The sequence below is a fragment of the Nerophis lumbriciformis genome, linkage group LG26 (assembly GCF_033978685.3).
Source record: "Nerophis lumbriciformis linkage group LG26, RoL_Nlum_v2.1, whole genome shotgun sequence".
NCBI classification, from domain to species: Eukaryota; Metazoa; Chordata; class Actinopteri; order Syngnathiformes; family Syngnathidae; genus Nerophis; species Nerophis lumbriciformis.
In genome coordinates this window covers 6,078,631-6,095,576 of record NC_084573.2, presented here as the reverse complement: position 1 = coordinate 6,095,576, position 16,946 = coordinate 6,078,631, and the positions used below count along the sequence as shown (strand labels likewise).

The window sequence follows — 16,946 nt, the reverse complement described above, 5'->3', positions numbered from 1 at the left end:
TCAACTGAGTTTCGTTTTTAATGATTTCTGCTGGTGGTGTGCCTCCGCATTTTGTCAACGCAAAAAATATGCTTTGGGCTCAAGAAAGGTTGAAAAACACTGGAGTCGGGTTCCACCTCGGTCCACACTCCATATCAATAGGTGGCGGTAATGCACCCCACAAGGTTGCTTGACTACCGCCATAAAACCAAAGAAGAAGAAGAAGAAGAAGAAGAAGCAGAAGATCCTGGCACGAGATGGAGGTGAAGACCGGCTCAAGATGGCGGCCCTACGGCTCTTCATCGCCAGTAGGCAGTAGCGGTCAATGCGGCATCAATATATAAGATATCTATGTACATGTACCAATATATGTCGTTTAATACAGTAGACATCGGTAATGTTTGTTTGGGTCCGGATGCATTAGTCGGAGCACACGTTGCTGCTTCTCGTGCTAGCTTAGCTTGCTAGTTAGCTTAGCTTGTTAGCTGCTAACAAAGAGAGGCGGAAGTGATGAAAACACATCGCTAAGCAGAGATCAAGTGTGAGTGTAAAGTGTTGTGATTGTGTGAAAATGTGCGAAAGAACGATAGCAGAGTACGAGGAGGAACTTTGTCCAACAAAAGAGGAGAAGGCGCGACAACGTCAAAAACATCAAGTTGTGTTACACAGAACAGGTTTGTTTACTTCTTACTCTCACATCTTTACTAACTTTATATTTATTTATTAACACTATTCTTAAATAGATTGTCTATAGGAAGATGAATTGTCATGTGAGGATGATGCACTGATTGTTTTATGTTGTTCATAGAAACAAGACAGTTTCAGACACACAATATTTATAAGAGGTATTTATATTATTCACATGTGAATAATGCTGTATAATAGACTGTATTTATATTATTCACATGTTAATAATGCTGTATAATAGACTGTATTTATATTATTTACATGTGAATAATGCTGTATAATAGACTGTATTAATATTTTTCACATGTGAATAATGCTGTATAATAGACTGTATTTATATTTTTCACATGTGAATAATGCTGTATAATAGACTGTATTTATATTACTCACATGTGAATAATGCTGTATAATAGACGGTATGTATATTACTCACATGTGAATAATGCTGTATAATAGACTGTATTTATATTATTCACATGTGAATAATGCTGTATAACAGACTGTATTTATATTATTCACATGTGAATAATGCTGTATAATAGACTGTACTTATATTATTCACATGTGAATAATGCTGTATAATAGACTATTTATATTACTCACATGTGAATAATACTGTATAATAGACTGTATTTATATTATTCACATGTGAATAATGCTGTATAATAGACTGTACTTATATTATTCACATGTGAATATTGCTGTATAATAGACTGTATTTACTGTATATTATTCACATGTGAATAATGCTGTATAGTAGACTATTTACTGTATATTATTCACATGTGAATAATGCTGTATAATAGACTGTATTTATATTATTCATATGTGAATAATGCTGTATAATAGACTGTATTTATATTTCTCACATGTGAATAATGTTGTATAATAGACTGTATTTATATTATTCACATGTGAATAATGCTGTATAATAGACTGTATTTATATTATTCACATGTGAACAATGCGGTATAATAGACTGTATTTATATTATTCACATGTGTATAATGCTGTATAATAGACTGTATTTACATTATTCACATGTGAATAATGCTGTATAATAGACTGTATTTATATTACTCACATGTGAATAATGCTGTATAATAGACTGTATTTATATTATTCACATGTGAATAATGCTGTATAATAGACTGTATTTATATTATTCACATGTGAATGATGCTGTATAATAGACAGTATTTATATTATTCACATGTGAATAATGCTGTATAATAGACTGTATTTATATTATTCACATGTGAATAATGCTGTATATTAGACTGTATTTATATTATTCACATGTGAATGATGCTGTATAATAGACTGTATATATACTATTCAAATGTTAATAATGCTGTATAATAGACTGTTTTTATGTTATTCACATGTGAATAATGCTGTATAATAGACTGTATTTACTGTATATTATTCACATGTGAATAATGCTGTATAATAGACTGTATTTATATTATTCACATGTGAATAATGCTGTATAATAGACTGTATTTATATTATTCACATGTGAATAATGCTGTATAATAGACTGTATTTTTTATTCACATGTGAATAATGTTGTATAATAGACTGTATTTATATTATTCACATGTTAATAATGCTGTATAATAGACTGTATTTATATTATTCACATGTGAATAATGCTGTATAATAGACTGTATTTACTGTATATTATTCACATGTGAATAATGCTGTATAGTAGACTGAATTTACTGTATATTATTATTAAGATGACATATCAAAACAACACTAAATTAAAGTGCACTTTTTGTACAGAACGCCACTACAATAGTTTAAAACAAATAAAGTGCACTTTTGTGCATGATGTCACACAAGATATTTCAAAGAGTGTCAAATAAAAATGAGCTGCATAATAGGAAATCAAATAGTGTATGTCCTTCGCTATGTGGTAGGTTCCTGCGGACGTTATCTCCTTCTGTTGTTGACTATTTTTTCATACGGTGTTGATGTGGAAATGGTTGCTTCGGAATTTTGTGGGTGTGGCACCGGCCGTAGATGTTGACATGCAGAGTTTCAAGCACTCTTCATTCTCTAGCGGGTGACTTTTCAAATGATGTTACGAATTAGGAGTGCTGCTACTTTTTGTAGCAACGCTTTTGCCGCATACTTGACATATTACGGTTGTCTGTTTGACATATTCCCGCTTGAAGCCGAACCACCGCCAGACGATGGACCCCGTGCTGCTTTTCTTGGGAATTAATTCTTCCTCCATTTGTTACCAGATTTGCACCTTCCTTCTCTCGTGTTACCACTCGCACCGCAGCTAACTTTAGCCATGCTGCTACCTCTCTGCTCCGCGAGGGCGTAGGACGTTGCACGCGCGACAGTATGTGACGTATGTAACAAGGTGCGCTTGTTTTACGTCTCTGTGAGAAGGAGAGACAAGAAAGAGTGAGAACGTATACTCCAATATGACGGTTTAGTAATTTTCTACATCGCACAGAGACAAACCCGCGATATATCGAGTATATTCGATATATCGCCCAGTCCTAATGGAGATACTCCATAAAAACACCACATAGTAAAACATGTTTGGGAAGAGTTCCTTTAGGCCCAGCCAACAAAATGATCGTAACGAAAACTCTTTTACATGATGACAAAAACATAGTATGGATGTGTTTAAGTCGTTTTGGAATATAAAGTGTTTTTTTAACTAAGGAATACTTTTGCACTCTGACCATATTATTAGATCAGTCATACTACAAATATGCGAGATATGCTGTTTATCATTCACTATCCCTATATAAGACATAAATACATATGTTTTTCTTTTTCTGCATTCCAAGTGGTATATAGATAAATACATTAAAGGCCTACTGAAATGCGATTTTCTTATTTAAACGGGGATAGCAGGTCCATTCTATGTGTCATACTTGATAATTTCGCGATAATGCCATATTTTTGCTGAAAGGATTTAGTAGAGAACATCGACGATAAAGTTCGCAACTTTTGGTCGCTGATAAAAAAAGCCTTGCCTGTACCGGAAGTAGCAGACGAGTAGCGTGACGTCACAGGTTGTGGAGCTCCTCACATCTGCACATTGTTTACAATCATGGCCACCAGCAGCGAGAGCGATTCGGACCGAGAAAGCGACGATTTCCCCATTAATTTGAGCGAGGATGAAAGATTTGTGGATGAGGAAAGTGAGAGTGAAGGACTAGAGGGCAGTGGGAGCGATTCAGATAGGGAAGATGCTGTGAGAGGCGGGTGGGACCTGATATTCAGCTGGGAATGACTAAAACAGTAAATAAACACAAGACATATATATACTCTATTAGCCACAACACAACCAGGCTTATATTTAATATGCCACAAATTAATCCCGCATAACAAACACCTCCCCCCTTCCGTCCATATAACCCGCCAATACAACTCAAACACCTGCACAACACACTCAATCCCACAGCCCAAAGTACCGTTCACCTCCCCAAAGTTCATAAAGCACATATATTTCCCCAAAGTTACGTACGTGACATGCACAAAGCGGCACACACGTACGGGCAAGCGATCAAATGTTTGGAAGCCGCAGCTGCATGCGTACTCACGGTACCGCGTCTGCGCATCCAACTCAAAGTCCTCCTGGTAAGAGTCTCTGTTGTCCCAGTTCTCCACAGGCCAATGGTAAAGCTTGACTGTCATCTTTCGGGAATGTAAACAATGAAACACCGGCTGTGTTTGTGTTGCTGAAGTCGGCCGCAATACACCGCTTCCCACCTACAGCTTTCTTCTTTGCTGTCTCCATTGTTCATTGAACAAATTGCAAAAGATTCACCAACACAGATGTCCAGAATACTGTGGAATTTTGCGATGAAAACAGACGACTTAATAGCTGGCCACCATGCTGTCCCAAAATGTCCTCTACAATCCGTGACGTCACGCGCAGACGTCATCATACCGAGACGTTTTCAGCAGGATATTTCGCGCACAATTTAAAATTGTTAACCCGGCCGTATTGGCATGTGTTGCAATATTAAGATTTCATCATTGATGTATAAACTATCAGACTGCGTTGTCGGTAGTAGTGGGTTTCAGTAAGCCTTTAAGAAGTCTGCTAACAATGGAGTCAATAGGGGCTTTCTATTCCGCCCCAAAAAAACTCTGAATAATCATGCAAAACCCGCCAACAATAGACTTTATACATATCGGGACATCATTATTAACCAAAAATTTGCATTGTTTTAATGCTGACAAACTATTTTTTTAGTGGTGCATTGATAACACACAGCTAAGCAGCCCTCTGCTGCTTTACTGTGAGCCAGTAAAGCTGTTGTCTTGCTGCCATATCATCGCGTCTCAGCTCCTCAAAATGATCCTAGTTTATAAATCATGTCTCTCATCTGGTTAATAGGAGGATTTAGCCATAAATCTAGAAGTTGTTCAATCAATTTATACCCGTAAATGGAGACAAAGATGCACAACCGATGACAGCGTTTAAATGGACCACAATGGAAACAAGTCTTTTGGCTTTTTGTGCCATCCGTTTGCCTTTTTAAAGCATTACATGGATTCAATTCTTTAAGATGTCAATAAACTTCTCAATCAATCAATCAAAAGTGTCTGCAGGGAGCATATTTTCTTTTTACCCTTCCTGTGAATTATGATCAATTCTTTCATCTAAACAGGAAGATATGAACATTTTATCAGTCGCCATCAAAGTAAGAGCAGACATTGTACAGTTAGCGAGTGTTTTATTATGTTTGTAGTTTGTATTTTATGTTTGGCACTTAGCAATGCTGCTACATGATGCTCGGTGGTTCACTAAAAACAGCTTCTAAAACAGTGGTTCTTAACCTTGGTGGAGGTACCGAACCCCAGCAGTTTCATATGCGCATTTACCGAACCCTTCTTTAGTGAAAAATAACATTTTATTTTTTTTCAAATTCAAGACAAAGTTATATGTTTTTGGTAACACTTTAGTATGGGGAACATATTCTAAGTAACAAAGACTTCATTTAGAGTTATTTGGTTAGGGTTAGGGTTAGGGCCAGGGTTAGGGTTATAATAATAAGGTTATAATAATATTTACTTATTCACCCAACAGACATGCAGCAGCGCCCCCACTTTGAAGAGGAAGAGGAGGAGCCACAGCCCCTCCACATTAAAGAGGAAAAGGAGGAAGTGTGGATCACTCAGGAGGAAGAGGAGGCTGATCTCAGCAAGTTTCCACTGACTGTTGTCTCTGTGAAGACTGAAGAGCATGAAGACAAACCACCTGAGTCCTCACAGCTTCATCACAGTCCAAGTAAGCACATATCATTTTATTCTCAGGGCATTCAGTCCATCACAACTGGACTGTTCACTTTGTCTTAGAAGACGTTTGGCCTCTCATCCAAGCAGGCTTCATCAGTTCATGCTCATAGACTTCATTTAATTTGTGGCATATTAAATATAAGCCTGGTTGTGTTGTGGCTAATAGAGTATATATATGTCTTGTGTTTATTTACTGTTTTAGTCATTCCCAGCTGAATATCAGGTCCCACCCGCCTCTCACAGCATCTTCCCTATCTGAATCGCTCCCACTGCCCTCTAGTCCTTCACTCTCACTTTCCTCATCCACGAATCTTTCATCCTCGCTCAAATTAATGGGGAAATGGTCGCTTTCTCGGTCCGAATCGCTCTCGCTGCTGGTGGCTATGATTGTAAACAATGTGCAGATGTGAGGAGCTCCACAACCTGTGACGTCACGCTACTCGTCTGCTACTTCCGGTACAGGCAAGGCTTTTTTATCAGCGACCAAAAGTTGCGAACTTTATCGTCGATGTTCTCTACTAAATCCTTTCAGCAAAAATATGGCAATATCGCGAAATGATCAAGTATGACATATAGAATGGACCTGCTATCCCCGTTTAAATAAAAAAATCGCATTTCAGTAGGCCTTTAAGTGCATGTAAACATACTGAATGCTTTGCATGAACGAGCAGAGCTGGATGTTTCTAAAACGTGTTTGTCTTGTTGTGTCCTGCAGACGTCTGTGAAGAACATCTTCTCCCTGAGCAACAGAAGTGGAGCTTCAGGATGGTGAAGAAGGAGCCACAGCCCTCCCACATTAAAGAGAAAGACGAGGCGCCACAGACCCTGCACATTAAAAAGGAAGAGGAGGAACCCAGCATCAGTCAGGAGGGAAAGCATCTTGAGTTCCCAGTGATTGGTGTCCCTGTGAAGAGTGAAGATGATGAGGTCAAAGGTGAGAGTGAGGAGAAGAGAGAGGCGGAGCCTCCAAGCAGCAGCTCAACTCAACACATGACAACAGAAGCTGATGGAGACCACTGTGGAGGATCACAAGCAGACAAGCTCTTAGCTCCACTATCAGATAGTGAGGACACAACGTCACACTCTCCTGACACTGATGATGAAGACTCTAAAGATGATAAGACATGTCACACTGACAACACACGCCTGACGTGTTCTTACTGTGACAAAACTTTTAAATACCGTTGTCGTCTGAAAGTACACATGAGAATACACACTGGAGAAAAACCATTTTCTTGCTCAGAATGTGGTACACATTTTACTCAATGGCCACACTTAAAAAGACACATGAGTATACACACTGTTGATAAACCTTTTTCGTGTTCAATCTGTGCTAAAAGATTTGTACAAAGTGTTGATTTAAAAGTACACATGAGAACACACACTGGAGTAAAACAGTTTTCCTGTTCAATCTGCGGTAAATGTTATAGTCAAAGTCAACATTTGAAAATGCACATGATAAAGCACACTGGTGATAAACCTTTGTCATGTTCAATCTGTGCTAAAGGTTGTTTACAAATTGGTGAGTTGAAAACACACATGAGAACACACACTGGAGACAAACCATTCATTTGCTCAATTTGTAGTAAAGGTTTCTCCATAAAGGCAAATTTGATAAGACACACAAGAATACACACTGGTGAAAAACCTTTTATATGTTCAGTATGTGGTAAAGGTTTTATACAAAGTCCCAGTTTGAAAGCACACATGAGAATACACACTGGAGAAAAAACATTTTCATGTTCAGCATGTCGTAAAGGTTTTACACATGCTGGTGAGTTGCAAGTACACATGAGGACACACACTGAAGACAAACCATTCATGTGCTCAATTTGTAGTAAAATATTCACCCAGAAGACATACTTGATAAGGCACTCAAAAACACATTCTGGTGAGAAACCTTTTATGTGTTCAGTGTGTGGTAAAGGTTTTACACAAAGAAACAGTGTTAATGTACACATGAGATTACACACAGGTGAGAAAGTGTTGAGTTGCAGTGTGTGTGGTGAAAGATTCTCTTCTAAGTACCAGTGTAAGAAACACAAGTGTGCTGGTGAGAACATCAGCAGCAAATGAAGATGCAGGATTTGAAATAAACTTTCTAACAACATCAGCACATATAACATGTGTGACATCATTGTTGTGTGTGTAACACAATCTTGTTAATATGCTTCTTTGATGTTTTATATTAACGTGTATTTCAGTCAAGTAGGCTACATCCATGAATACACATCCTTGTGCATATAAAACTACACAAACTGGTTTATTTGAAAAGTTGTAGACTGAAGCAACAGCTAATGTTGCTTACCTTTTATATTACTTTTTTTATTTTGAGATAATAAAAAAAAATCGGCCTCTTGCAGTCATGTATCGTACTAATTGAAACCTCAATGTCGATTAATCGTGCATTACAGTATCATTGTATGTGTAACACGGTCTTGTCAGTATGATTCTAACATTTATGGATGAGATATTTTAGATTAGTGATTTTATTTCTGTCAAGTGCATGTATTGATATACAACATTGTGTACTTGTATTTCAAAATGAACAATTTTAATGAAAAGGTGAGAATAAACAGTACAAAAAACATTTTATGTGTATTTATTCTTAATTCATTTTCATACTTATTCATAATAGTGTTTTTATAAGTTTTTGAAATAATGAAGTTCTACATATTTTAATTTCTAATTGTAAATGATTGCATAGATTAACTCCTGTATATGATGTACATATTTGTTTTACATGTGTTCATACTTTTGCTTTTGAGTACACATAAATCCCTCTTAGTTCATATTTACTGGTTCACATCTGAAACATCTTCTGGACCACTTCTGGAAGCATATTATTATCGACTTTATACATCATTTGAGCAGTTGTGTTTTATACAAGATCAGTTACTTTTAAAATGTGTGACTTTATGAATCATTTGTTGGGTCTCTATAATTAGTTCTATTAATTATCTTTATTACTCTCTTTTGTAATATGAATCTTGTTTTATGACAGTTTTATATGTATGTCCCCAGACCTTTATGCATTATATAGATGAGAGAATATAACAGAATTATTTGTGGAAGGTTATGGATGATGGCTTTATTTTTAAGAATCTACAATTGCGAATTTAAAAAAAAATACACATGATATTTTTTCCCCCTTTCTTAGAATCCCAAAAACTATCAGCTTCAGAACACGGACATGTTTGGAATGTTAGGGAAAGCAATGTACATCATTACTAAATTAAATAGAGAATAATACATTTCCTTTGCCCCTGTTGGAATGGGAAGTTTTAGGTAATTTGACTATTATTTTTGATTTAAATGAGTAAATTACTGAAATTGAGTTATGTTGTGATCTATAAAGAAAAAAGATATCAATAAAGAATTGTCTAATTTTAGAGTTTGATAAGTATAATATTGTGTCCATCCACCAAAAACCCAGAAAGTTCTGGAGTTTCTAAAAAAGATGATATGCTGTATTTAGCAGTGACGTGCAGTCAGGGGAGGCAGGTGAGGCGGGGCCTCACGTGCCATCATGGAAAGAAAAAAAATGTAAAAAGAAAAAAAATAATTAAATTGTATGCAGTGATTATACTATAAAGTTATTTTCCATTTAACTTCACCAGTTTTAGATTATTTTTTATTCAAAATTGCTGAATTTTCACATTTACCGTTCAAATACTGAGAAGAGACTTGCGGTGAGTCACCAGCCAGTTGAGCCTCACCATGGATTGCGCAATGACTCGGCTAACTGCTGGCCTGCTGTGCAGTGAGACCGTATTGCTGTATGAATTATATTATACATTTCCATAGTTTAGTTAGCCGAGGTATATAATGTACAGTGTATTTTGTCAACAACTGTATGTGTGTAACGTATTTCTTGTGCTGAGCAATCCTAAAACTGCTGTGAAGACGCACTGTGTGAGGCTCGCTGTAATCCCGCCTCCTGGTGGTAGAGGGAGCTAGTGATCCCAGGGAGCATTTCTGCGACTACTCGGCTGCAGAAGAAGTGACAACAAGCAGCAACAGTTAGCAGCGATCGTTTATTTTTTCCTCTCACCTGGACTATTAACATGGATGATTACAAATCTAAAAAAAAAAACAGTTTTCTAAACTGGACTTTCAAGGTCAGCATGCACCAACTTGAATTTGTTTCAATCAGCCCCTTAACTCACCCAGCATGCAGTATACAATTATTAAAGGCCTACTGAAACCACCTCCAAAGACATGCACCTGGGGATAGGTTGATTGGCAACACTAAATGGGCCCTAGTGTGTGAATGTGAGTGTGAATGTTGTCTGTCTATCTGTGTTGGCCCTGCGATGAGGTGGCGACTTGTCCGGGTGTACCCCGCCTTCCGGCCGATTGTAGCTGAGATAGGCTCCAGCGCCGCCCGCGACCCCGAAGGGAATAAGCGGTAGGAAATGGATGGATGGATGAAACCCACTACTACCGACCACGCAGTCTGATAGTTTATATATCAATGATGAAATCTTAACATTGCAACACATGCCAATACGGCCGGGTTAGTTTACTAAAGTGCAATTTTAAATTTTGCACGAAATATGCTGCTGAAAACATCTCGGTATGATGACGTCTGCACGTGACGTCACGGATTGTAGAGGACATTTTACGACAGCATGGTGGCCAGCTATTAAGTCGTCTGTTTTCATCGCAAAATTCCACAGTATTCTGGACATCTGTGTTGGTGAATCTTTTGCAATTTGTTCAATAAACAATGGAGACCGCAAAGAAAAAAGCTGTAGGTGGGAAGCGGTGTATTGCGGCCGACTGCAGCAACACAAACACAGCCGGTGTTTCATTGTTTACATTCCCGGAAGATGACAGTCAAGCTTTACCATTGGCCTGTGGAGAACTGGGACAACAGAGACTCTTACCAGGAGGACTTTGAGTTGGATACGCAGACACGGTACCGTGAGTACGCATGCAGCTGCGGCTTCCAAACATTTGATCGCTTGCCCGTACGTGCGTGCCGCTATGTGCATGTCACGTATGTAACTTTGGGGACTTTGGGGAAATATATGTGCTGTATGAACTTTGGGGAGGTGAACGGTACTTTGGGCTGTGGGATTGAGTGTGTTGTGCAGATGTTTGATTTGTATTGGCGAGTTATATGGACGGGAGGGTGGAGGTGTTTGTTATGCGGGATTAATTTGTGGCATATTAAATATAAGCCTGGTTGTGTTGTGGCTAATAGAGTATATATATGTCTTGTGTTTATTTACTGTTTTAGTCATTCCCAGCTGAATATCAGGTCCCACCCGCCTCTCACAGCATCTTCCCTATCTGAATCGCTCCCACTGCCCTCTAGTCCTTCACTCTCACTTTCCTCATCCACAAATCTTTCATCCTCGCTCAAATTAATGGGTAAATCGTCGCTTTCTCGGTCCGAATCGCTCTCGCTGCTGGTGGCCATGATTGTAAACAATGTGCAGATGTGAGGAGCTCCACAACCTGTGACGTCACGCTACTCGTCTGCTACTTCCGGTAAAGGCAAGGCTTTTTTATCAGCGACCAAAAGTTGCGAACTTTATCGTCGATGTTCTCTACTAAATCCTTTCAGCAAAAATATGGCAATATCGCGAAATGATCAAGTATGACACATAGAATGGACCTGCTATCCCCGTTTAAATAAGAAAATCGCATTTCAGTAGGCCTTTAAAGGATGTTCCTGTATAGATGATATGTTTAATATTTTCTATTTCTGACAGACCATGCACATATGCTGACGCACACATTCTGTGTTCCTCGTCTGTCTTTGCGGCGTGAGCACTGATCCTGCAGCCGTGTGTGTAACTGTGTCAGTTTGCACGTACTTTTCAGACGTGCTAAATGTAACGCTAAATAGCGCACGCAAAACGGTGATGAGTGTTGATAAATCACATTGCGTGTGCTGTATATTTGCATCTCCCGGTATTGTGGGAGCTTTGACAATCAGCATGTATTTTCTATATTTCATTCATCGTTAATGAAGAGAGACGCAAAATGGATTGCACAACTTATTTTGCTGACTTTACGGACGTCATACTTGCCAACCCTCCCGGATTTTCCGGGAGACTCCCGAAATTCAGCGCCTCTCCCGAAAACCTCCCGGGACAAATTTTCTCCCGAAAATCTCCCGAAATTCAGGCGGAGCTGGAAGCCACGCCGCCTCCAGCTCCATGCGGACCTGAGTGACGTCAGGTGCGCAACACCACGTAAATCGTTGGCCAACCAAAAAGTAACCCCACTACGCTATAGCCAACATTCACCAGGAGATGGCAACAGACAAACATAGATCACTATTACATTCCTCCCCTTTTAGAAATATATAGATTACTCAAAAGAAATAAACAACCCAACCAAAAAATGCAGCAGCTCAATTAAAAAACTGTACTTAAGCCACATTATTTTCTTTTTTTTTTTAGTACTGAACTCTTAACCCTCATTTGTAAAAAAAAAAACAACATGCTTATTATACAAACAGTATTTGTACACCTTTAACACAGATTTTTATACTGTCTTCAGAGATTCAGTTTTTTTGGTGGTACTCGAAACCTTTCTGGGTACCTGCGAAAGGGTGGTCAGCATGGTTGGAAAAATAGTGACAGAGAATAGAACAAGGATGGACAATTCAACCCTTAACTCAACAATGAGTAGATGAGTGTTATGTCTGTGTATATGTGTAAATAAATGAACACTGAAATTCAAGTATTTCTCTTATTTATATATATATATATATATATATATATATATATATATATATATATATATATATATATATATATATATATATAATAAAATAAATATATATATATAGCTAGAATTCACTGAAAGTCAAGTATTTCTTATATATATATATATATATATATATATAAAATACTTGACTTGGTGGATTCTAGCTGTAAATATACTCCTCCCCTCTTAGCCCCCCCCCCTCCCGAAATCGGAGGTCTCAAGGTTGGCAAGTATGACGGACGCAATCCATTTTGCACTCGTTTTGTATAGATCAGCTTTAGTAGGATTAATAAACAGCTTTAATAGATAAGCTTCATATAATAGCCTTCCATTCTTTATTTTCATTACTGCATCATTTTGAAATGAAAAGAATAAAGATTATTCCATTTTTAGGAATTATTAGAGACAATGAACTAAGCTACAAACTATATATAAATCTTATAAAGAAAACAATATCAAACATGACTGCAATACTAAATAGAATAAAATACATACCCACAAATATTAACTACATTTATCATACCCAACTTTAGTTGAACCATACATTGTTTATTGCATAAAGGTCTGAGGACATACATATACATCAATCACAAAACAATATTCATATTGCAAAAGAGAGTAATAAAGATAATAGAATGGATTATAGAGACCCAACAAATGATTCATAAAGTCACACATTTTAAAATTGTATAAAGGACAACTGCTCAAATGATGTATAAAGTAAATAATAATATGCTTCCAGAAGTGGTCCAGAAGATGTTTCACATATGAACCAGTAAATATGAACTAAGAGGGATTTATGTGTGCTCAAAAGCGAAGGTATGAACACATGTAAAACAAACATGTACAGTATTTCATCTATGGAATCATGTAAAATGTAATAATTTAAAAATAACAAAACTGTATAAAAACACTATTATGAATAAGTGTAAAAGTGAACTAGACAACTCCCGCAGAAAGTTTGATGGGCCCTGGACCTGTGGCTGGGGGTCACTGGAAGACGGCGTACTTTAAAGATGGCGCAAAATCTGATACGGACTTTTCATGAACACCTAGAGAGCCTCAAGGCTTTGGGGAACATTCCGGTGTTCTTAAATTTCCAATAAGTGGAGAAATAGCAGAGTTTGAGCAAATTAGAAAATGTGAATTTTTGTGTTCTGGGGCTTTAAAGGGGAACATTATCACCAGACCTATGTAAGCGTCAATATATACCTTGATGTTGCAGAAAAAAGACCATATATTTTTTTAACCGATTTCCGAACTCTAAATGGGTGAATTTTGGCGAATTAAACACCTTTCTATTATTCGCTCTCGGAGCGATGACGTCACAATGTGACGTCACATCGGGAAGCAATTCGCCATTTTCTCAAACACCGAGTCAAATCAGCTCTGTTATTTTCCGTTTTTTCGACTGTTTTCCGTACCTTGGAGACATCATGCCTCGTCGGTGTGTTGTCGGAGGGTGTAACAACACGAACAGGGACGGATTCAAGTTGCACCAGTGGCCCAAAGATGCCAAAGTGGCAAGAAATTGGACGTTTGTTCCGCACACTTTACCGACGAAAGCTATGCTACGACAGAGATGGCAAGAATGTGTGGATATCCTGCGACACTCAAAGCAGATGCATTTCCAACGATAAAGTCAAAGAAATCTGCCGCCAGACCCCCAGGAAAAGAGAGCGAATGAGGGTATGTCTACAGAATATATTAATTAATGAAAACTGGGCTGTCTGCACTTTCAAAGTGCATGTTGTTGCCAAATGTATTTCATATGCTGTAAACCTAGTTCATAGTTGTTAGTTTCCTTTAATGCCAAACAAACACATACCAATCGTTGGTTAGAAGGCGATCGCCGAATTCGTCCTCGCTTTCTCCCGTGTCACTGGCTGTCGTGTCGTTTTCGTCGGTTTCGCTTGCATACGGTTCAAACCGATATGGCTCAATAGCTTCAGTTTCTTCTTCAATTTCGTTTTCGCTACCTGCCTCCACACTACAACCATCCGTTTCAATACATGCGTAATCTGTTGAATCGCTTAAGCCGCTGAAATCCGAGTCTGAATCCGAGCTAATGTCGCTATAGCTTGCTGTTCTACGCGCCATGTTTGTTTGTATTGGCATCACTATGTGACGTCACAGGAAAATGGACGGGTGTATATAACGATGGTTAAAATCAGGCACTTTGAAGCTTTTTTTAGGGATATTGCGTGATGGGTAAAATTTTGAAAAAAACTTCGAAAAATAAAATAAGCCACTGGGAACTGATTTTTAATAGTTTTAACCATTCTGAAATTGTGATAATGTTCCCCTTTAAAGATAGCACAAAGTCTGATATTGACTTTTCATGAACACCGTGAGCGCCTCAAGGAACATTCCGGTGTTCTTAAATATCCAATAAGTGGAGAAATAGCAGAGTTTGAGCAAATTAGAAAATGTGAATTTTTGTGTTTGGGGTTTTTAGAGCCAACATTTAACATTGGAGTCAATGAGAAATTTAGCTGACTTTCTTGACTTTGAGGGTCGACAGAAGTGAAATGGGACACATGACCTCCATAAAAGTGACATTTTGTCAGAGAGGACATGCGTGTCAACATTTTCACCGAAACACATGACAGTGGGATAAAAGATGTGGCCGTGAGGACAGGTTGTTCACAAAAAAAAAGTGTATTTTCGGGGCTTGCACCCTCTAGCAAATTAGAGTGTACGCTATCCTCTTTAATGGGGGAACACTGATGGCGCACGCCACCTTTCGATGGCCATCCAGTCAAAACCTAACATAGGATGTAAAAACTTTTTAGCCAGGGTTAAAGTATACAAGTGTGTGAACAAAATGAGACCTTAAGCACGGAGCTACATGAAAGAATGGGTAAACTACAAGAGGAGGTAATCTCACCTTTTATTGTTTTACTTAAAGCAATCCTCCATTAGAAAGGTATGTACCAATTCAATTGGCCGATTTTTTTTATTCCTAAATCGGGTCGCCATGGTAACCCGAAATGATCCCAACTATAAATACCGCTATCGGCGAGAGTGACACTTTTCCGACAATACAACATTTATAAGGGTTTGTTATGAATATATATATACACATTAAATGTTTATTGTATGTAACATTTGTTTTGCATTTCAGTTAAATGTTCTGTTCCTTTTTACATAAAAGTACATAATGATGTTGACTGAAAAATAGCACTAAACAAAAATATCTAATCCATAAATGTTAGAAGCATAATAACAAGACTGAGTTACACACACACAACAATGATGTCACACATGTTATATGTGCTGATGTTGTGAGAAAGTCAAAGTTAAAGGCCTACTGAAAGCCACTACTACCGACCACGCAGTCTGATAGTTTATATATCAATGATGAAATCTTAACATTGCAACACATGCTAATACGGCCGGGTTAGCATACTAAAGTGCAATTTTAAATTTCGCGCGAAATATCCTGCTGAAAACGTCTCGGTATGATGACGTCAGGGATTGTAGAGGACATTTTGGGACAGCATGGTGGCCAGCTATTAAGTCGTCTGTTTTCATCGCAAAATTCCACAGTATTCTGGACATCTGTGTTGGTGAATCTTTTGCAATTTGTTCAATGAACAATGGAGACAGCAAAGAAGAAAGCTGTAGGTGGGAAGCGGTGTATTGCGGGCGGCTGCAGCAACACAAACACGGCCGGTGTTTCATTGTTTACATTCCCGGAAGATGACAGTCAAGCTTTACCATTGGCCTGTGGAGAACTGGGACAACAGAGACTCTTACCAGGAGGACTTTGAGTTGGATACGCAGACGCGGTACCGTGAGTACGCATGCAGCTGCGGCTTCCAAACATTTGATCGCTTGTCCGTACGTGCGTGCCGCTATGTGCATGTCACATACGTAACTTTGGGGAAATATATGTGCTGTATGAACTTTGCGGAGGTGAATGGTACGTTGGGCTGTGGGATTGAGTGTGTTGTGCAGGTGTTTGAGTTGTATTGGCGGGTTGTATGGACGGTGTTTGTTATGCGGGATTAATTTGTGGCATATTAAATATAAGCCTGGTTGTGTTGTGGCTAATAGAGTATATATATGTCTTGTGTTTATTTACTGTTTTAGTCATTCCCAGCTGAATATCAGGTCCCACCCGCCTCTCACAGCATCTTCCCTATCTGAATCGCTCCCACTGCCCTCTAGTCCTTCACTCTCACTTTCCTCATCCACAAATCTTTCATCCTCGCTCAAATTAATGGGGAAATCGTCGTTTTCTCGGTCCAAATCGC

General features: G+C 38.3%; 1 protein-coding gene across 1 annotated transcript; it reads left to right on the top strand.

Annotated features, from left to right (window-relative positions):
- The first annotated feature begins 211 nt into the window (after positions 1 to 211).
- LOC133623997 (uncharacterized) lies at positions 212 to 8,088 on the top strand. Its single transcript, XM_072916182.1, has 3 exons — positions 212 to 653; positions 5,744 to 5,944; positions 6,668 to 8,088. The coding sequence occupies exons 1-3, from the start codon at positions 551 to 553 to the stop codon at positions 8,026 to 8,028; spliced, it is 1,665 nt and encodes a 554-aa protein (XP_072772283.1). The 5' UTR covers positions 212 to 550; the 3' UTR covers positions 8,029 to 8,088.
- Positions 8,089 to 16,946: the final 8,858 nt, after the last annotated feature.